Source organism: Poecilia reticulata, chromosome 5 (genome assembly GCF_904066995.2).
Source record: "Poecilia reticulata chromosome 5, P_reticulata-male-v2, whole genome shotgun sequence".
Lineage (NCBI taxonomy): Eukaryota > Metazoa > Chordata > Actinopteri > Cyprinodontiformes > Poeciliidae > Poecilia > Poecilia reticulata.
In genome coordinates, this window is record NC_088834.1 from 7,468,791 (window position 1) to 7,492,123 (window position 23,333).

The 23,333-nt window shown below is 35.3% G+C and overlaps 1 protein-coding gene across 1 annotated transcript in view; it reads right to left on the reverse strand.

The window, feature by feature from the left end:
* Nucleotides 1-23,035, reverse strand: part of igsf21a (immunoglobin superfamily, member 21a) — a 192,729-nt gene extending 169,694 nt beyond the window's left edge. Inside the window, exon 1 of the mRNA XM_008409119.3 lies at nucleotides 22,578-23,035. Within this exon, the coding sequence (XP_008407341.1) occupies nucleotides 22,578-22,716 (139 nt within the window). The 5' untranslated portion in view covers nucleotides 22,717-23,035. The remainder of the gene's footprint in view (nucleotides 1-22,577) is intronic.
* Nucleotides 23,036-23,333: the final 298 nt, after the last annotated feature.

Genomic DNA, 23,333 nt, shown 5'->3' on the forward strand with positions numbered 1-23,333 from the left:
TGCATTATAAATTATGTTTATGCCTTTAGCAATGGGTTTATAACACTTCCGTAAATAGAGATTGTTCGTAGAGTATATTGCAGACACCTAACTGTGTGTGTTTGTCTACTGAGGCAAAGGTCGGGACCGCAAGCCATGTCTATTTCTATGCCAGATTTAGGCATATATTTATTTAAAACTGAGAAGTTCATCATGGGAAAGAACTTTTAGGTTTTGACTTATACATTTGGCTTCTGGTTACTGGCCTCAGCAGTTAAGGTTGCTGGTTTGTCTCAGACAGTTTTATTCAATTGGCAACAGCTAGCAAGACACTTCATATCAAATATGTGCTCTCCTTATTATTCTAATGATCACTGTCAATTTTGATGGATTAGTGTATGCATTATCGACCTGAAAATATGAGAGAGAGACAGTCTCAGCATGCTTCACTGAAGGAGCAGTTTGGTTTTATGGGCAAACCCATTAGGCACGTTAATCAGGATAAAAATGTCTATCTCATCTATTTTCAGTGGCTGACCGCAATAATGACTCATTAAACAACGTGTTTCAGAAAAATTCATCTCCATCTTGGCCCAAAGACATTCTGAGATCATTCTTATTATCTTTTGTTCTCCAACATAGTGCAGAATCAGATGCAATTTTGAAGACATCTGCCAAGAAAGATGGAGAAAGATTAAACAAATGAAAAACATGTTTTAAAAGGTTAATCTGGAGGTAAGGCCTTGTACTCTATCTCCATACTAATTGTATTCTCTTGGGTATTTATACTGTATCAAGTCATGCACTGTCTCTATTTTAAACTTTGTTATATTTAATTATATTTTTAGACATCTGGTTCAACGGATGATGTGTTTATATGAAAAGAATGCCGCAGGCACATGGGTTGGTTTCACATATACAGTTTTTGTAAACATTTTTCCTTAACCCTTACGTTACTGCTTCATGACCTAGATATAACGAGTGATTTCTTTTCACATTTTCACTGGGTCTCCTATAATTTTCTGAAACTGTAGTTGTACCATGGCATCGGTTTTCAACATGAAATTAAGTTACGTGAAAATCAAATAAATAATGTATGAGACTGTGAAAGATTCTAGCAGCAAGGAAGCCATGAGAAATAATACTGCGAAAGCACAAGTTTTATATAAAAATGTAAAATAACGTGTTTGCATTTTTGTTTTCAAAAAGAAATTATTCCTATTACTGTGAAAATAATTCTACATCTAGTTATTGCAGTCATATTTAAGGTATCTGAATTATAAAATAAACATCTGCCAAATTTAGTTGTGGTTTTAAAGTAAACATGGTTACTTATTGTGCAAAGTGTTAAAATTATTTTTTATAGAAGTTTAAAAACAGCTATGGTGATGTGGGGCTATTTACTTAGTCTCCATCCTGTGTTTTTACACAGTAAGACTGTGTTTTTAGAGTTATAATTTGAATATTATTACATTTACATTGGGCAGTGTGAAACAACAGCTGGGGAAAGTTCATTATTGTGTTATTCCTTGATTCATCCAGATGAAGAAAAGTGGTCAGTATGCCAGAGTGGATGGTTTGGAATGAGGTTTTTTGCAGTTTTGAAACCAATATTTGACCTTGACTGTAACAAGCCACGCACTCTTAAGTTCATTTCTTTGTTCCATGCAAAAGTTGACAATTTTTTAATAAAACTAGAAATTGTTTACATGCATTGCATGTTTCATCTAATGCTGAAGAAAAAATGTCACAAAGCAGAATTGTTTACATGTTTTGATGGTTAACAATATGCCTTACAGTTTTATTTATATTATGTTCAATCTTAAACTGCATAATTTTATTTCATTCAAGCGGAAAACCGGCAATCAATATGTCAAGCAAAAGCAACGTCAATGGAAAACTAGTCAAGTAATTTTAACCAGGACAAAGCAAAAACAGAAAAGGTACAAAATATTCATTACTTTTAATCTGAAGAATGAGCCTCATCAAAGCACACTTTCTAGTTTGATAAATATGACCATGTTTTCAGCTTATTTTGTTTTATTTGATGCTTTTGGTGTTGGTTAAAATTTTAATTGCTGTCATTCTGTATTTTGTGTTATTGTGTAATTCCTTTGATGTCTAATATACAAATATGTATTTGTAGGTCAAATTTACTGAAGCAGTACTCCTTTAGATGTAGGTTACCACACAGTTCTTGGGCGATGATCAGTATCTGTCACAGCCAAGTAGCAGGACAAATTGCCAAAACAATCAACAGGACTCCTGGGAAAGTCATATCTCTCCATAAGCATGTATCAAGAGTTTCCGTAGAAACCAGTTTCCAAACCTCATAAAGGGTGGTGCCAATTCACTACTATTAGCAAATGCATCCAAGTCAGTTCAAAATGCTTTATATCATAAAAACGTCTCACACAGCCACCAATTATAAAACAAGCAATAAACTTTACATTTTGTCAACTGCCATCACTGAAATCATCAAGCAAATACACATTAAATGTTGATCAATGTTCCATTTAATACTTACTAAATGAAGTCTATACATCAACCCTTGATTTAAAACCTTGAAATCAAGGCTTTGCAGTTTTCTGGAAGATTAGAAGAGCATAGAAACTGAATGCTGAAGGATGCTCGCTATTATTATGATAGTAAACCAAGAAATGGTCAGAAAAAGGCTGATGATGTCCTGATTTTAATTTTTCCTTTATTTACAGCAAAATTCAAATGGAAGCAAGAAAAAAAAGACACGTGTTTGTACATATTGTGATTGTAATTGGACTGCAAATAATCTATCCTGTTGTTCACAAACATTACCAGGAAAGTGCATTTGTATGTTATATCATACCAATCAGCTCCTGTCCATGCCTGGCTAATGGCTGTATTGGTCTCTTTGCACATCACATTACTTGCTCAGTCAACTGGTTTGTTGGAACTTTCATATTTATCATACTGTTGTTTAAGACAGCAATGACAGCTAAAGAGTATTGCATTATGATGGTCCCCATCTTCATAGCTGTGAGCAAAAAGAAGAAAAGAACATCCGGCAGTATGAGTGAACCACCAGGAAAACGAATAAAGGGAGGAAATCAAACAGACTCTGTGGTTCGTACTCATACACTGCATATCAAAGAGGGGTTGTCAAAATGTTCTCATGCTTGGATAATGATACTTAGTTAATGCAAACTTGACATATAATTTGAAATCACGAGCTAAAAAAATTATCAAAGCTGCTGTGCTTCAGAGTTGATTACAGGCCAAAATCTCCTTAGTAAAGAAAAGTTGCAATTAAGTAACAAGCAAAACTGTTCTTAGTAATGCACATGCTGCAGAGCTGAGGTGAGAGGCAGCACATCTTTCACTTTCAAGTTTTGAGATGGTTTCCTGGTCACAGGAGATCTCTGCTAAAATGTACTGGAAAAGATAGTGCTGTTACTTTACCAAAATGCTTTTATAAATGTATAGACCAAACAAATAAGATCTGACCTTTGATAGCTGTTTAAGACATTCTCTACAACGCCTGCCCCCTTAAAACAGTTCTGTCTGGTGTGTGAGGTATTATGCAAAATGTCTTAAAAGGGTTAAAGTGACACCTGTATTCAGGAATATCAAAGCAATTTCTAGCATGTGCTTGCTTTTTTGAGAGCATGAAAGCACTGTGGTGGACTATAAGTACCTTTATTATGTGCTCATTATGCTATAGTGTGCTCTTCTCACCTTTAATGAATACCATCTTGGCAACAGAGATGGGGAGGACCCACCAATTGATTTTCATTCAGTAGGTGGAGCATACATCAGTTCTGATGAAAATGTCAGCACAATAGACGGCGATCAGTAGATAATTTTCCAAAGGCACTGATGTCAAATGTTGCATCCATTTGTTTCCATTTTATGCATTGTACTGCCTAATGTCTACTGTACATATATGTACAATGGAGTTAAACATTTAATTACAATTATGTGTTCATGACCACTAATTATACATGTTTCAATATACATGTCCTTTAAACATCTGATGTTTAATTTAGCAACCTACTTCCTTTACTTCGTGTTTTATTAGCAAAGCACAATACTAAATCACCATACAGCAATTTAATTCAAACTTTGTTGTTTCAAAAGCAAGGAAAAGTCAAAAGGTTAAGACTAGAATGATGGTATTAACCATCATTCTAGTTAAGACCATGAAACAAAACACAAATGGAAATTATTTGCCCTTTGACCATAGAACATAAATTAGTTCTATGGCCCTGATAAATAAAAGAGTTTCTTATGATCCTTTTATGTACAAATGTGTTAAATAATTAGATATGGGAAGAGGTATTGATGTGTTTAACCTCATGAGAGTTCAATAACTAGGCTTTGATATTTGTACAGTTAAGGGACAGTAAAGATGTTATGCAAAGATGCTTTGGAAAAGTCCTGTAAATCTCTATTGATTATCCATTTCTCACTGTTGGCTGCAGAGCACTTGGCAAGAGGTTGAGTTTGTCTGGGTGCTGTTCAAAGCAGAAATACATCTTGTGATGGAAGAGAGTTTCAGCTGGGGCAAATCTAAAATGGCAATTTGCCGTGAGGACAGACTACAAATCCAAACAGGAGTGTTTTGGCAAGACAGCACACAGTTCAGCCCACATAATTCCAAATAGCACTCGGGTCTTTTAACGCTTTCAACAATGTGAAAAATAAAAAAAATAAAGGTAGTTCTTTATTAGATAGCGCAATTATTGTTAAACTTGAAAGATTTAGGCTTAAAATGTGCTTGGTATTCACAACTGTTTGACAAGAGATCTTGTTAACATTAAAATCCAATTAACATAGCCATATGGAAGTGCAGGCATCCCGTTCAGTACACTTCGATCAATAATTTCGATAATATTCAGTTAATTCAAACTCTAAGTTCTGTTTTCTCTTTATACTGTCCCTCAGCGACTGAACTGCAAGGGCGTCTACTACTTGCTCAGGTCACTCTGAAGAAGACCACTCTTCTGAATATCAAATAGTCTGCCTCTTTGTCACATGCCCTTTACTTTGTCAGTGACTTCATACATCACAGTGTTGTCTCGGCAGAGCTCTTAGGACATGCATCTTATGTGACCACAGTTTTACAGTCTCTAACTGTACTGTCAGGACAGCGCACTATTAAAAATACTATTCTCCTGCTTAAGCATGCAATTAAAACCAAACGCCTACATTATGGGTTTTTTTCAGTCCATTGGATTACAGCATAAAAATCTGCTATTAAAATACTGGAATGCTTAATGAAATGTAAATGTAAGACTTTCACTTAAATGTACAAATAAATATAAAAATGTAATTTATGATTAATGCATTTTTATTCAGTAAAAAAATGCAGTTTTTTTACTCCCTAACTCTGACACCAGAGACACCTTTAAACTGGGAGAAAATAGTGTTTTGCAGTGTGACATCTTGTAAATTGTTGTATAGTCCAGAAGTTAAGATGAATTTCTGCAGCTTCAAAAAAAAATTTCTGAAAAATATAAATTGGAGTTAGCATTGCTACTGTGAAGCAGAAGGTTCTGGTTCAAATCTTACTTAGGAGTCTTTTTGCATGGAGTTTGCATGTTATTTCTGTGTGCATGCCTGTATTCTCTCCTAGTACTCCAACTTCTCTTCACAGTCCAAACCATGCATGTTAGATTATTTGGTCTTTTTAAATTGCACTTTGGCATGAATGTGTGTTTGCCTGGTTGCTTTTCCTAGTTGTCTTTGTTGTGTCCTGTGATGGACTGACCTGTCTTCGGTGCACGCTCACTCTTAGTCAATGACTGCTGGAGACAAATAGATACCATAACCCCTGAAACAATGGATGGATGGATGGATGGATGTCAATTATGCCTGAATGAAAGATTTCAGAGCCTGTGACTGTTCATGTAATTTTTTGTACGCTTGACAGTGATGTAACTTGTGTCTTATGTTCTGCTGAAACAACCTCAGATCTCAGAAAAAACACTTAATTATGATGTAATTACATACTCCCTACAAAAATATTTTAACAGTCTAATTTTGGCTAATTTCTGTATTTTTGACATAGATTTTAATTATTTGGATTTGACATCAAAAGATTAACATTAGATCAACATTAGATTAACATTTCAGTTTTAATTTCCAGATGTTTTAGTCTAAAGCTGATGCACAGCTCATAATATACTATGAAACAAATTAAACTATTGGAACATGTGTTGTTTTCCAGCAATGTCTTATTACAATAACTGCTGGTGGATGTTTACTACCAGTTGGATTTTACCTGTGCAGACTGCAGTTACAGTTAGAATTGTAAACTGTGAGCTGTGTTTTTGGTTAAAAACAATCAATTATGAAGCTGAGAGAAAGAAGATGGACAATTAAATAGAAGTGCTGTACAAACACTGCCCCCAGCCAGTACAACCATGTGAAATGTCCTGAAAAGGAAAAGAAAAAAACTGGAGTACTAAGTAAGAGATAATAAGGCCGACTGAGTTTACAGACTAAAATCAATCAAACATGGATTTACCTGCTGAAAATAAGACTGACAGGACTAAGCCATAAAAAACAATCAACAACTGAAAGATTGTGTGGTAAAAGTCTGAAAAAGTATCTCCAAAAAATATTTCAAAAGTTAAGTGATGTTCCTGGTTCCTAGGCATGGTCAACATTGTGTCATAAGGGTGCATATGTAAAAGAAAAAAAAAAAGCATGCTTCATAGCCATTAGCAAAACACTGTCTAATTATAGCTTTATATTATGACTTCTTCATTTTACCTCATCCTTCCAGTCAAGTATCATTCCTGTCATACTCTGCCTTAATCTGCGGTGTTGCCACTTCATGCTGTTGGAACTGTATGATGCAGTTTTTCTTAAGCACTGAGCCCAGGTAAGTGACAAGCGCTGTAGTTTCAATAAACTTTTATATCAAGGATTTTTGTAGTGACCCTATTTGTCCATCCAAATAAGCCAATGTTCAATGTTATCTAGACACAGTTGGTGATGGTACTGGTGAAGAAAAACCACATTAAACTCTGTGCCTTTTTTCAGTCAGCTCTCCACTGTTTAATGGTGATTTATTCTTCCAAAAGTCATCACAAAAGTTGTATTTTTGCAAGCCTCCATTATTTACTTAGCAAAAAAGTCCATTAAGTGTTTTATAGGATTTTTTTTACACTTTTTTTGAGCAAAGTGGTTTCTTTTGAAAAAGTTTACAAAACAGGTTTCAAAACGGCTTACTGGATTTGCTGTGACAAACCTAAGCAGTTATTGGTGCCTTGTGGTCTTCCTTTCTTATTTCCAAGTGTAGCAGTATTGCATCATTCAAAGGATCCATTGTGGAGATGTGACAGGCCAAAAATGTGTTTGTGTCTGAAGGCATCCTGATGCTCCAGAGGGTTTATTTCAACTCCACTTCTTCCAATACTCTACCAAAAATGTGGTTTCCCTTCACAAATACTGCTATTCTCAGAGTTGTGTATCAGATCCAAATGTCAATAAATACTTAGTGTTGCTTTAAGTTTTTTATCTTTTGATGTTAAGCTCAAATGTTTGGAGAAACAAATCTGACTCGTAATTCTGCAAGATCTTTTGGAGATTAGGAAGTTCCAGTAGTGCAGTGAATCTTTATACATTTAACAAACATTTCCTTTCAGACAATGGTACTTCGGTACTTAATGGTATTTAACTTTCATTAAGTAAGGACACTATAATAATTAAACTCCACATGAGAATTGAAAATTTGCAATTTAGTTGGAAAAGTTTTTTTCCACGTGTGCTACAGGAACACAAAAAATAACCAGAAGAAAAGCTTGAAGAAAAAAAAAATGATCAAGGGTAAAAAAAAAAGGTTGCATCAATATTCGCTCCACCCACTCTGAAGAATGTGGACGAGGGAGTATGGCTGCTGTTAAACAGATCATTTAGAAAGCAGGAGAAAAATACATTTATTTTATTAGAACTCGTCTTATGACCTATTAATAGTAATTCTGATTTTAAAAAATAATTTAGTTCTTTGAAATAGGAATATTTAAATAAACTCTCTTGACAGTAAAAAAAAAAATAATACACCAAACTGACCTATGGAGGCTACATTTGCATAATAAAGCACATTCATCAAGTCTCATTCAACCTTAATACATGTGAGTATGGGAGGTGCACACTGCACTAATTGCAAGTAAAGTTACATAACATGACAAGCTTAGTTTAGTGCTTTGGAGAAATTACACATTCATTCCTATTTGTACTCATCTGTGTATTACAGAGTGGTCCTCTTCTCAGAAAGTATAACTCTCTGCTTTTTTCACATTCATATATTACAAATGGTAAGTGTTCTAATTAATTTCCCGCAATTTATTAATTCACACATTAGCTGGAAATGTTTCTTCATTCTATCTGAATGTGTTACATAACTGAACAGAAAAGTTCAGTTATGTGAACTTTTTTTACTTTATGTTTCAGTAAAAAAAATTATTATTTTTACTGAAACATAAAGGTGAACAAATAACTACAGAACACAATCTTTATTTACTTTGGTTCTTTTTTGGAATATGCCTAATTAATACAAACTTTGTACTACCCCTTTTACAGAAGGGGTAGTTCTTTTTATTATGACAATAGTGAAAAATAAGATTTATCTGATCTTAATAGAGTAACACATTACTTTTTATTATATTTCAATTCATAGGCTTCATTCATTTATACATTTATAACCAGATTATCGTGTGAATAATATGTAAATAAGGGATTTTGTCTACAAATTATGCTTTATGTTAAGTTTACACACTATTTTCTGCTTTTTGCTTCAATAGTAGGGCTTATTTCATTGCCTTTCGCTCTGTTTGAGTGCCCTTATTAACTAATATTATTTTAACCCTCCATCCAATGACTGCTGTATGCAAAACAATGCATTTGTTGCTTCAGGCAGATCTTTTTTTGGCACAGTATATTTTAATCTTTTTGTCAGCTGGTGCCTTCACTGATGGGTGGAGCTTAAACAACAGGATTAATATTAACCGCTGTGCCACCACCACCGCTGTGCAGCCTTAGATGGCATTATTAAGGAATATGCATTATGAGGACCCAATACCCCCTATTGATGTGAATTATGTTGCATTTTATTTTAGGATTATTACTCTGAACACAAGTAGTTTCGCATAAAGTCCCATCAGAATGAAAAGTAAGAGTAGAAAAGGAATGCAAAAAATAATAGCCAGAAGTCGGAGAGGAATGACAGATGTTGAGCTAAGAATACATTTTAATTCTAAAGGAAAGAATTAATCTTTTCATTGCCCAGAATCTATAATAAAAGAGAACAATTATGCATAGAACTGCCAGCGGATGTTTCTTTCCTAGCTGTGATGATGTTGGAAGAGGAATCAAAAGCATTTTAACATTAAACCCTTCGAGCTTGTCTAAAACTTTGAGTTCTTCTATGAATATGTGAATATGAAGATTGTAATAAATTAAATACAGGACTTATTATAATTACAGTTCTTTCTGACATCAAATATTTCTCATCTGATTACAGACATTTTTACAAAATTGCAAATCGAGGATAATGTCCTCAGCAATACACACATCTTTTCCTGCAACTGCAAAATAAACTGACATTGTATAGTCGCAGAGCTTCCGGACAATGACATTTCCAATCTCTGAGTGTTACTATGGTATGATGAAACTTTCACTATCTTGTACACTGTGGCCCTGTGTTCAGTAAGCTGTGACGACTAATCTTAACATTTCTTACATTCAACTCTCACAGGAAGAAATCGCAACATATAAAAACTGAGCATACGAGAAGGTACCTAAATCTATCTGCTGAAATAATGCTAATGGGATTTAATTTAATGTTTCCTATTTTGAAAAGGAGGTATCTAAATAAATTGCATGCTGTGAAATTATAATGTTATGTAAGTCAGAAAATGTATAAGGAAGCAATGTAGTTTCCTTTTCTATCACTGGCCGATTCTGCTACACAGGTTTGATTAAGCACAATTCAATGTGAATATTGCAGCACAAACTTAGCTGAGTGCTGCCTTGACTTTTGCATGTCAGAAAATAATTATTTTCCACAATCTCTTTCCCTGGATATTTTTAACTTTCATTACATGCCAGATACACAGATTCCCAGTATAATGGCAGACATAATAAGAGAGGAGATAAATTAGTTTCTAAGTCTTCTGAGCTTTTCTAAATATTGCCTGAAGTTAATCATCCCAAGTCATCACTGCTAAAAGGATTTCATCAAAACAACCTTTATCCGGAGGAAAGAGAGCAATAGGATTTAATACATTTTTCTAGAAGATGTCAAAAGAGAAATATATTCTCACTTTTTACTACCGAGGCAAATAACCACCAAGGTATAAAATGTCAGTACAAGTGGAAATCATTTCCACTATAATCAATAATTAAAACACTAAGAACTACTGTAAGCAGTATATAAACAATAAAATAAGTCAGATTATTAATCTGTTGTTAAATATTGTATATAAATAAAATAGCAAATTTAACATATATGCCATTTGTAGGAAAAAGTATACCGACTAGGTTACAGTCAGCATTATGTTGCATCACTGTAACTGCCCTGGCATCAAGAGCAGCAGTTGGGCTAATGGTATGCCATTTTAGCAGTAAAGCTTGACACTGATGAAACACTTTTCTCTTATACTGCAGTTTCCTTCAGCGAGAGGACTCTGTTCACAGCAAATGTGAGCCTTTTCAACTTGTTCTGCAGACAATGAAGGTCACATTGAATCTGCAAGAAAGTGTGACGACTTTCTTGCTCGCTTCAGCCATTTCTGGAAACCGGGAAAACATAAATACAACCATATGCATAATGGGAACCTTCAAGTCAAAAAAGCCACATCACACTTCTAAAAAAAATGTTGTATGGGCTGTAAAAGACTGCAAAGCCTGAACAGGAGGTGCATTTTAGGCCAAAATAGCATAATTTTATTATTAAAAGAAGATGAGTTAAACTTGGTGAGCAGTAATTGAAGTCAATAGATGACATTAGTTGATTCATAAATATTGTGTACACTGACCCTCTATCTCTACTGTAGCTTGATAGTAGTTGCAGATGTGCATAGCCGGTTTGTAATTCATAAATTGACAACGTTCAGATTTTATAAAGTGACGGTTAAAAACAAAATAGAGTACTTGATTTGGCTTAGAATTAAGAAAAAAGACCTGTGTATGCCAGCTCGGATATCCAAATAAAAATGAGATCATAACAAAACCCGAAAACAAGAAATAGAAAAATCCATCTAGGTGTGATAAATGAGAGGAGACAGAAGTGCCAACCTCAAGTTAAAGGCCTGCCAGTGTGAGATCTGGAATGCATACGTAACGCAACATTAATCAATATTGACATATAGCATCACACAACACAAATTCTGCACAAAATGTTTGGTTTGGACAAAACACTTAAAGTGATGAACAGAAATAAAATAGAAATTGGTAAACATTAGAACTACATATAATTTTAACAGGAGGTCTTCCAGTTTAGCAAACTATTATATCTACTCAACTTTGTACCGGTAAAGATAAAGGAGAGTTGGGTCTTAAGCATGTCACCAGCTATTGACCATGAAAAGCTGAACAATGAAAGCTATGCGATAACTGGATAAAGGTAAGTATTTTGTAAATGGGAACAGCTTGGAATTTCATGCTTACATGCTTCAAAAGACTGCAATCAGAAATGGAAAGACTCACACTTTGGCCTCACATTATGCACTTTTATACACATTAACACCTCCAAGAATAACAGCACCCCAAGAAACTGAAACTGACTAGTCATTACAGCTGCCCCCAGACTGCATTTTACTCCACCTTCCCTGAGAGCACAAGCGAGTTACCAGGTAGCAGCTAAACGCCACAGTTAAAACCAGAGTTAAATTAATGCTGACAGTTTTATAAAGCGAAAATAAATTAGATCATCACAATTCATTCTATATATAAAAAATCTCAACGAAGGAGCAAGCAGCCAAAACATGAGTGTAATCATCCTTAAAGATGAAGTGGCCTGACCATATTAAGCTGCATCTTGGGGAAAAGGCTGGATAAATAAACATGTAAATCTGGCTATGGCACAAACTTGCTATCATTGTGTAGTTTGTGTCATGTTCAAGAGATTAATTCTCTGAACTTTCATGATAAATTATAGCGGTGGATCAAAGGCTGATAAATGTTATCAAAAAACGACAGATGTTTTATGAGGAGGAAAATACTGACTCCTACTGTCATTTACCCACTGTGAAATGTTACTAATACCTGCTTCAGTAATTTCAGACAGATGTCTTCATATATCTTTCCTCTTTTTTTGGCAAGAGAAAATGTAGGATACTGTCCTCGAGGGAAAAAGTCTCTCTGAGGCTCATGCAGAGGAATTCAAGATGCATAAAAGGAAATAATCTGTTGTTATAAGACACATAGCCCACACAATCCATCCTTACTCCCATCTGCATAGCATCAGCCCACCAATAGTGACGTCAATGAGCAGATTAGAGTGTGCGCCCCCACCCCCTCAACCATCTCTTTCCTTTTTCACGCCTGATCAAGACTTTTCATGATGTTGCATTCACTGACTGAAAGCGTGCTTTGCTCTTGGTTTAACAAAAGAAACAAGTAAATGAGCAATTTGGGGATATTTACGCATAAAACAGAATACACCCATATATTAATAAAATAGGGCTCTAAATATAAGTAGGATAAAAAGCAGTTTGTTTTTATGTACTGAACCCTATATGTCGGGATAAGAATGACATGTCATTTAAAAAAGGGTTCAAAATATTGAAAAATAAGAATAAGAATAAAATCCCATGAACTCGCTGGTTTTATTGCTTCCTAAATTCAAATTTACCAAAGAGGTTCTCAAAAAAATACTTTTGGTAGGGGAACATTTTGCACTACTTGTCAAAACCATCGGTTACAGAAGCTTACAAAAGTGACGGTTATGCTTCTTCTGTGCAGATGTCTTGAGGGATGAGCACAGATTTTCTTGCCCCTATTTTTCAAAATCACCAGCTGCTGCTGGTTAGTTACTTCAACCTCCCACGGAATACAAATATATCAGAAAAGTATATTAAGGTGTACCAGTAGAGTTACGTTTGCTGTTTATACTTCTTCCTCCAAATATTTATTGTCCTCAATAAATACTTGGAGGAAGAAATCACACATTTCATAATTTGATGAATTCATAGACTCAATACTTGAGAAAGTGAATTATTTTCAGTTTCATGGGGAAAAAAAATATCCTCCCCCCCCAAATGCCTTAAATATTTAGGGGGTAATATTTAGGGCTTTAATGTGACAACATGAAAGTATGAAAGTACATGTCTGTCATGGTGGCTCTACTTCAGCGCCATTATTTGTATTGCAGTATATAATAACCACTAAGCCCTGAAGCTACAAGGTAATAAGGTTTTTCCCATGCAAACTGCATAGCTTAGCATACTAACTACCACAATTATGGCAATGGCTTTCTGGCAATTGTGCCACAAGAAAAACTAGTTTGGCTGATCCAAAATGTCAGGAATATGAATTTTTACCGCCTCATATGGAAACCAAATAACTGTCAAGCATGCAAATTCTCTACATAATATGAGGAATGCTTTCTGATGTTACAATTCTTGAGTGTTGTGGTATTGGGACAAATACCTTTAATTTTATTAAAGGCCAACTTTTATTGAAGAAAAATGTATGAGGGTCACTGTAAAAATCATATGTTGATGCAGTTTTAAAAAAATGACCTCATCAGTCAGGGCACAGACAACAACAAAAATAAATATATAAAACACACTTTTGCACTTACAGCTAATTAAAACACAGCACTTTAGATTTGACCAACATCACATCAATAAAACTAAAATAATAAAAAAATATATATATATATATATATATATATATATATATATATATATATATATATATATATATATATATATATATATTTTTTTTTAATACAGAAATGTAGGCTCAATGAGTATTTTTAATACCTGCTTAAAGGCTGTTATTTTTAAAAGGTACTTCAAATCCATAAGTCTCATCAGAACTCAAAATTTATTGAATATGATGGAGAGAGAGAGAGAGATAAAACACAAGATAGCAATATTCTCTGCTCCACGATGCAAAAAGTGGAGGCCATGTTAGAGTAATGATCAAATAGAATTTAAATATCAGATCTTTGTGTCCTGTCATGTCATTTAACGTAAACAAAAAAAATCATGTTTACATATAGTCACACTCATAGTGATGGTCAGAAAATTTACTGAATGAGTTGAATGAAACCGCAAAGACAATTTCAGGTTATTCAGATTTTTTTCTTGTCAAGGCTATTTCATTTTTATCATGATTTTCATTTTGCCTGCACTACCCTGGCTGAAGTACAATTACAAAAGCCGTCATTTCTGGGTCACTGACTTGCTCAAGTTTTAATCTGGGTCTTTTATTACATTAAATGGGATTTTAAGGTAAAAAGGATCCAGACAAAAGGTGATAAAAACAGAAGTCACGCTTCAATTGAAGGTGATTGTAGCAGAAGACACATGCAGATAATATTTAGACTAGCTCAAGATTTAAAACATTTTGTTTTTCCTTTTTAGGCATTAGGATGCATACAAGTGATCTTTTAATTGAATAAATATTCTAATTTCTGTCACAGTACATTCAACATGTGTGGGACATCAATCTGAAATAGTGACCTTCACTATCCTCTTTTAGCTCTTTTTCTGTAAATGCAGAATTGTCTGGATAAATCACAAGGTTTAGGTGCAATTGGTACTTCCTGCTGCAAAGCATTCCCCAAATGTGAGAAAATGCACAAGTGAAAAAGAATGAGGAGAAATCGATAAATAAATCAGTTATATTGCACTTGGGGGTTTTAGTATACTTTAGCAGAGTCGACCACTTGCTTGTCGTATCAGAGCAATATACAAGGATGTATAAGACTATTTATGCAGCCACAACGTCTGACCAAAGACACAATAGAAGACCTGAAAAAAAATGGGTTCTAAATCTGTGGATAATCACTTTATGTAACTCCTGAAAGCTGCAGTGTAATGCAAAGCTTGATTATTGTTAGATCGTGGCCTAACTACAACCCACACCACAGCGAGTGTCTCTTCCAACATCCGGTGAGTCAGGACCAGTCGTCAATAGCAGATTGCCACACTCCACCGGAAGTCTAACCTAGATCCAGGGCTTCTTTAATCTATCAACATCGTCATGATACACCATCTGCAAACCAACCTACAGTGCTGCCATGTGAAGCAAGACCTTTTCCTGCATCCCTTAACAGATGGGCTTTAAATAAACTTGCTCACAAAGATACACAATGTACAAAAAAGAGAAAGCAGCTTAAGTGTAGATCACATGCAATCTTGTCTAAACGCAACAACCAAAAACTTAAAATGAAATTATTCATTCAGATTTATTTAACATTTTATTTGTGGTGCACAGATTGCCTGCTGAATAACAAATTAATCATTCTGTATTTTTAATAAAAACAAAGTAGAAAAGAGTTTCAAATGTTTGTCTTTATGAAAGAAAGTTATAGTTTCCTAAGTTTTTGGGTCGAATGTTTTCTATTTTGATCATCTCAAAAATAGTTTTTAGTCTATTTCCAGGCATTTTTAAAGCGCTGCTTACTGATAATAAAAAAATGTAAGTAAAAAAAGACATGGCCAATGAAAGAAAAATACTTAACCAAAATCTACGCCTGAGATAGATGTTAGTTAAATAGAAAGCCGGCTGCATTTGTAAAGAGGAAAACAGTTTCAAAAAGCAGCAATTTTATATAATTTCATTTCATTTTTTGAACCCTGCAAATTACATTTTTGTCTCTTGGAGAAATCTCTAAGGCTCTGTGCAGCAATTTTACTAAATAGAAAATCTTGTATGCCGGTAACATCGTAGCAACATAAAACCTGTATATATATATATATTTAAAAAATCATGACCTTGAATGTTATTGATTGTACAAAGGCATTAATAAACATGGAGAGGATGATCAGATTTTACATGGTCTGCTTTCACAACTAATTGGCTGCACTTTCAGAAATAGTTTAAATATTTTAAAAACACTGAAACCCCCTTTGCCAAATCTAAGTTGTACAATCTATTGCATTAAGATAAGTCATGTATGTTTTGATCTTTTATAAATAATAATAAAATCTGGGACGCTAATGATTTTTTGCACTCACTCAGATATGAGATGTCATTAACATAACCTTTTTCACTGGAATACAAAATAATTTCATATGAATATAGTAATTTCACAACAATTGAAAACTGCATTCATCTTGAATACTTTGCAATAAAGAAGTTTATCCTGACCATACTACTTCAAATATATTTTTAGACATATTTTTCCTCTGTGCAGAAAATATCTGTCTAAAAAGAAGCAAAAACTCGGGCAAAAAAAACCATTCTGCGGAGGTAGGTGGCGATAATGATGACAATACCAACCCCCTCACAAAATACTGACAGCATGTTTTTTGGGGGGATATTGTTTACCATTTCAGTACAGGATCGGAATTTGGCTGAGGACAAATCTTGCCCAAAGAATCAAAATAGTCAAAGAGCCCCATTGTTATTCTGGCTTCTAGAACACAAAGCTATTAGGGGCACCCAAAAATTGAGCTTCTCTCTCAATATTTCTCAAAATATCAGTTTCTCAACTGTACACAAATATTTCTATTTTAGACAAACTCATCGTAAGCATCGATATGCTTAAGATGCATGTAGATCACACAGATCTTTAAATGTGTCATAAATTTCAGCACAGGGGTAACTTCGATGATGAACATGCTGACTGATTAAAAAGATGTCTTTTATGAAACGTTCATACTACAATTATAGTCTTTAATAGAAATGCTTAATAAATAAAAATGTTAGAAAAATCTGGTTGAAAACCATGTGACCTGGTGTCACATGGTTTAAGGACGTCGTGGCATACATCATGCTGGTAACAAAACGGTCAAGGAGAAAACGTCACACCTTTCTGCAGACAGCCTCCACTGTGGACAACAACTTTGAAACTTTAAAGTTCCATCCAGGAGTTTTTAGCCATCTCACAATCTTTGTAAATATTTTGTGAAGGATCATACAAGTGTACATAATTCCTCATCGTGTATGACAAATGTCCCTCAAAAGTATTAGTGCAGCCGAACCAGGATTAAGGAAGCAGACTAGTTGAGGCAAAATAACAGTATTGCTGCCTAAGCACATTTTTTGCTTAAAATACACCCACAAACTTCTGACCCAGCATCCACCTTACACATAGCTTTGTGCAAAATAGTTTCACTCAGGCCTGGTGTTCAGGAGAAATTATTTTTGTCCCACAACTACACCAATGAGAGACAATTTTGATGTTTTAAGTAAATGAGATATATAAGAGTACACATGAACTGGAACTTTGTTAAAACAGATTGGAATTCAATTTAATTCCGTTTTCAATGGTAAGAGACTTTGAACATCTTGAATTGGCAAAATGTGCTCGCTTTAATTTGCAATGGTTTCTAAATACATCAGATTTTAATTATTTCGTCCACAGTCCTCTTAAACTGACCCTAAAGATTTTCTGCCAGATTAAGTTGTGGACTCCAGCTAGACCTTTCCAATTTGAATGTATGCTTGGCTCACTCTGAAAAATGGAATCCCTCTTAATCGTTAGTCTTCTACCGTTCAAATCAAGGTCGAGAGGTCAAAGTGAATGCTATAAGGAACAGTTCATTATTCCCTCCATCATGACAAAACTCCTACCGTCATCCAAGTAAAGAGACATCCAGTTGTGAAACTACAGTCAAACAGGATGGTGGCAATTTCATAAACCGGAGGTTTCTTTGTTTGGAATAAGTGGTTTTGTCATGATGGAGGAAATACTTTTTTTCTTTTTTCAGTGATGCCCTGTGTTGTTGTTTTGTGCCAGAAATATTTTTACAATTATGTCCATAAAGTTTACATTTGGTTTCATTAGACCATAAAAACATTCTGCCACAGATATTATTTACAAATCCAACATACACCGCACATGGCGTTTTTCAAATGTTTTTTATGGGTTAAAATATCTTTTGTTCAGACAAATTACTTTGGTACATAAGAATAACAAACAATAACTTTGGATTTAATTTAGTGTATTAAAAACCTGCTTGTCACATTAAACTTTGGAGGGAAAAGGCCCAGTCTGTATTCCCACTGAATTTGAGGTCGGGTTACAAGTGGTCACATGGATTTTTAATGGAAGCTTCCTTGGAATACGTACTGAACATGAAAATGCTAAATGGCAATGGTAAAACCTACGGGTTTCCAAAATGTATGCTATTTTCACTCTGAAAAAAATCTTCTTGAAATAAGTCTTCTTCCATGTGACAGCCAACAAGTGAAAACACCTTAAGGTTTAAACTTGTGTGAATTTTTTGACACGCTGCAAAAATTCTACTTAACCACTTGTTTTGACTCTAGTAATATCCCTTTTGTAAACAAAAACACAGTATTTTACTGCTTTCTATTCCGATGTTACATCCAACATATTAACGTAGTATAGCTGCATTTTTTTGGGCCAAAACCAGTAAATTATTTTCTAAAGGCTTTGTATGAGTGTGAAGTTGCCAGGCAACTACAGACATCAACATGATTTTGTTGTCTTCTGTGAGAGCCAGGCAAGCTGTCTTATCCCAATTTTGAAATACAACATGACACTGGACTGCTACAAATATGTAACATACTAAACAAGATACTGCAAGAAATGCACTTCTTGCAGTATCTTGTTTAGTATATATACAAGAAATATATACTGCAAGAGACATGGAAGAACATGTTAAGCAATATGACTGGCTATGTACGGAAAGACTGTTGCAAGTGTGCAAGAGAAGAAAAAGAATGTATCAGTACAAAGTTACAGATAAACTCAACAAATCAGAAAATATAAGTGACAAAAATAAGTTATGGAAAGTATTAAATAATATTTAAGGTTCTTTATTATATGCTATAACTGTAGCCATTTAAAAATGCAGTGTAAAGACTGCATTATGTGATGACAGAGATTTACCCTAAGAAACCAAAGACTGAGACGTTAGCTAACAATATATACCACAAAATAAGTTTTTCTCAATAGACATATGAGAAAGAGTTAATACAGACTTTTGATTTACACAAAATCAAAAGTTGCTGGCCAATCATGTGGGTGAAATTGGGTGACGCAGAGTTAGGTTGACACATACAGCACAGCAGCAGCAGGCAGGCGCGCAAATGGATAATGACTGTGCAACTGTTGCCTCTTACTTTAGGTAACAGGTAGACAAGACAACACAGCGGACATTGTTGTTAAGTACCAAATTTTGGCTATTTAAAGTCACACATAAAAAGTAGCATGCACTGCAAATTGTGTTGAGCACATGTTCAAAATAAGTTCCATCTGTTTTACCACCTGAACCAGTCGCACCTGCTAGATCACGCACAATGTAAAGCTTTACAATCTGAGATGAGAGCAAGTGCTAAGCCCCCCACGCCGAAAACAACGCCTGTACAGCATAATATCTGACCCAGGTCAAAGCACAGATTGGCAGCGCTGAGACAGCACTCTCCTAATTGGATATTTTTTTAAGCAAACATAATGTCTATTTTATTTATTTAAGTTTTGTCTTTGAAAGTTGCTGGAGTTTGCACAGAGGATAGAAACAACTCAAGTTTCTTTTCTTTCTCAATATAGAAAATTACCATTTTATTGTTTTGATTTTTTCCCTGAAAGCTGCTTTACAATGATTTATTTCAATGAGTGTACATCAAACAACATTCTTTACAACACATTTTGTTTAACAAATCAGAATCTACATTTTGTTTAAATGGACCTTCAAGATGAAACAAGTTAATAAATGTTTTAAATATAAAATCAGAAAAAGTGTTTAACTTTCTTAAAGCACTATTATTTATTTTTCCTCTGCAGAGAACATGACCTAGAGCTAATCTCCAACAGTATTTTTTACAACACCACAATTAAATTTTGCGTGACATTAAATATCAAGCAAATTTGTGTTCTTGGATATCTGAACCTTATGACGAAAAAAATAAAAAAATATATATTGCACTATTTTTTCCAAGTTTATTATCCATATTATGATATAACTTTCTAAAGACAGTTACTTCTTTTTCTTCTGCCTTCTGCTTAAGAGTAGATTTTTAAGAAAAACCCATAAAACATAAATAAATGCCTGAGCAGTAGACTGGTCTCTGCGACTTTATTACAGAATCATTGCCAAATGACATGAGAATTTCTTTCTCAGGTTCAGGATCTGCTTCAGACACTAGATCTCATTGTAAAAAAAGGTCAGGACTCTTAGAACCAATTTTCAGTTTTTACAAAGTTCTCTGATCAATTCAGGTCAATTGTGATGGGTTAGGGTCAGCTGAATCATCAAGTATCCAAGGCCACATTTCCTAAAAAGCTGTTCCAGACCATACTCTTCATTATTAATCCTCATACTATTCACTCAATGAGTAATTCCACATGTCCGCTCGGGACTTGGGGGCACACAAAGTAGGGCTCAGAGTATTTGAGCTCTATTCTGACTGTAGGGCTCTCCCAGTTTCATGTTCTCCCTCAGGGTACTCCAACCTACTCCCATAGTACAAAACTATGACTATTCATTGGTCTCTTTAACGTTCCCTAAAATAACTTAGGGAAGTCAGTTACCTAAGTTCCCTAAGTTAAAGTAACTTTAATGACTGATACTTATTTTTCTCTAAAAACACACACTTAGGGAACTTTGTGTGGGTGTGTGGTTGTTGGTCCTGTATGTATTTGTGTTGCCCTGGGTCAGACTGGCAAACTGTCCAGGGTGTTCCCTGACTCCCTCCCAATGACTGCTGGAAACAAGCACGTATCATGTAGAAACAATAAATGGATAGAAGGAAAAAAGCCCAAAGTTGAAAAACGGCAACACCTTGTGGACTGCAAGTAAGATTATAAAATAAGTATCAGTGAATTATGAATAATTGTTTTTTTTGGGGTTTTTTGATAGATTCATGGGATTAATTAAACATGTGTGGCAGTTTAGATAAAGATAAGGGTGAAGACATTGACCTTAGTTTGAATATTGTCCCGAGGTGAAATATTAATTCACTAATAGATACTGATCTTAATGTCCATAAAACAAAACCCATAGAAGAAAACTTTGTGTAAAAACTGCTTTAAATCACATATCATATTAGGAACAAAACAGGATAAAAAGGGGGAAAATCCTAGGTGAAATATTAGGGTGCTTCTGTTGTTAAACAATATGTTGTTATACCAGACATTATAATACTGCCTCTCATTGTTGTCTTACAGTTACAACTGCATTTAAATGTCACAGTCACTTAACAGTTTAAGCCGTTTGAAATCACTGTGATTGCATTGCTGAGGTGCACTAATCCTAAGTACAGGCAGAACACAGCACCTGTGTGCACTTCATTATTCTCTCAGCAAAGGGTCTGATATGTGTGATTTTCAACATCGTAGAAAGATCAACTGAACGATTTTCAATATGGATCAGAGGCATCATAAAAACTTCAAAACAAATGCACACCAACAACAGATTAACAAATGAGCCTGGCTGCTCTAGTGGTGCTTTTTTTTTTTTTTTGTAGACAGGAGTGAACTCTCCTCTGAAGTCCTTCAAAGAACACACTGCATTTACACAGCACACTGTATCTGAACCTCACTTGAATTAGAGGAACCCTAACTTTTTTTTCTTTCTTTTTTTTGTTGAAATAGGATAAAGTGCTTCTGAATGCTTGCAGAGAGAATGCAAGGGGCAAGACGCTGCTGTCAAAAGCCGAAACAGAGCAAGCGATTTAAGGGACATGTTTAAATTTCTGACCGCACAGGAAGAAGCTTGGAGCGTTTCATTCTCCTGTCAAAATGAGTCCGTTTTTATTACTCTGTAAACTAAGGCTATTATTCTACTACTTTATACCAATTAAAACATAAACGTCGCTTTCCCCTCCTCTGATAAAAACATACCGTCGGAGGTTAAGACGCGCGCGACACAGAAGCACCACAACTCAGCGCACGTCGAGCTGAAGGCAGATAGATGCTCATAATGCAGCGCTTTTAAATGCCTTTCAATACAACAACTTTCAGATCTGTTGAGCTTTAACCTGGTGCTTACAGGGCACATCGCCGTGTGCTCTTCTGCATGTGTTTCTATAGTTGCACCATTTTCAAAAGTAGGTGCTGTCATGCGTGGTTGTGATGGTGAGCGCAGATGTATCAAGTCTTGGAACATATAATCAGGCCTGCCGCCGCCGCTTTACTTGCGTTTCCTTCAAGGCTCATCGACCTCGCTCATCTACAGCCTGAGCTGAATCCGACCATTATTCATTGATTTCGCTCTTTCAACACTCGCTTGGCGCTGATGGCGGGGAAAGTTGGCATGAGGAAAGCGTGGCACCGATCGCCTCCATCCGGCTGTCCGGTTCATAGCCAGTTAGGAGCCATGTTCCACTTGCACATATGAAAAACCCTCAACTCTTTTCACAGTTTTGCTATTGTTAACAGCCCAGGCACAGATAGGAGGGACGCGAGAGGCTCCCGCTGTGAGAGAGAGAGAGAGAAGAAGATATGACAGGGTCAGACTTACCGACGGCTAAATCCAGCAGATCTGCGCACAGGAGCAAGCACAACGAGAAGACGGTCATCTTTCCCTTATTTTGCAATAAATCCCAAACTCCATCTGCGTTTACATGCTCTCCTGGTTTCGGCCGTGTAATCCCGAGCATTCCAGAGGTATACGATGGAAAGATGTCCCCAAACTATTCATGATGCAGCTCAAGTCTAAGTGGGGAAATCGGAGAAGTTGACAAAGGATGCAGCATTCAGAGCCAAGAACACCGCGCATCAGATTTAAAAAAAAAAATGTCTCACTGCATCCGTTTATAAACAAGCGGAGCTGGGGGTTTTTTTTCCCCCTGTCCTGTTCTAAGAGATTAAACAATAGGGAACTGAGCTGAGCCACAAAGCGATAGGCTGTGGAAAAACAGAGGTTTGGATGAAAACGTGTGCCTCTCTCCTTCTCTCCCTCGCTCACTTTCTCTCCTCTCCTCCCGCCCTCCACACAGGCGCACAGTCATTCCTGATCACTCGCTCTTTTATTTCACACAATTTTCCTTAATCCTCCCCTGGATTCAGACCCTTCTAATTCTGCCCATTAAGCCGATTTATTTCCGTTGGAGTTTTTTTTTCCCCGATAAAAACAACAAATACTATCCTTACATACCGGCATACCGCAGCCCTACAGCTGAAATTATAATGACACAATTGCACACGTAAGGAAGTCCCCAGCTGTGCTCTTGTCATCCCTTGAAAACATTTCCAAGGGTTGTTTTATTAATATATT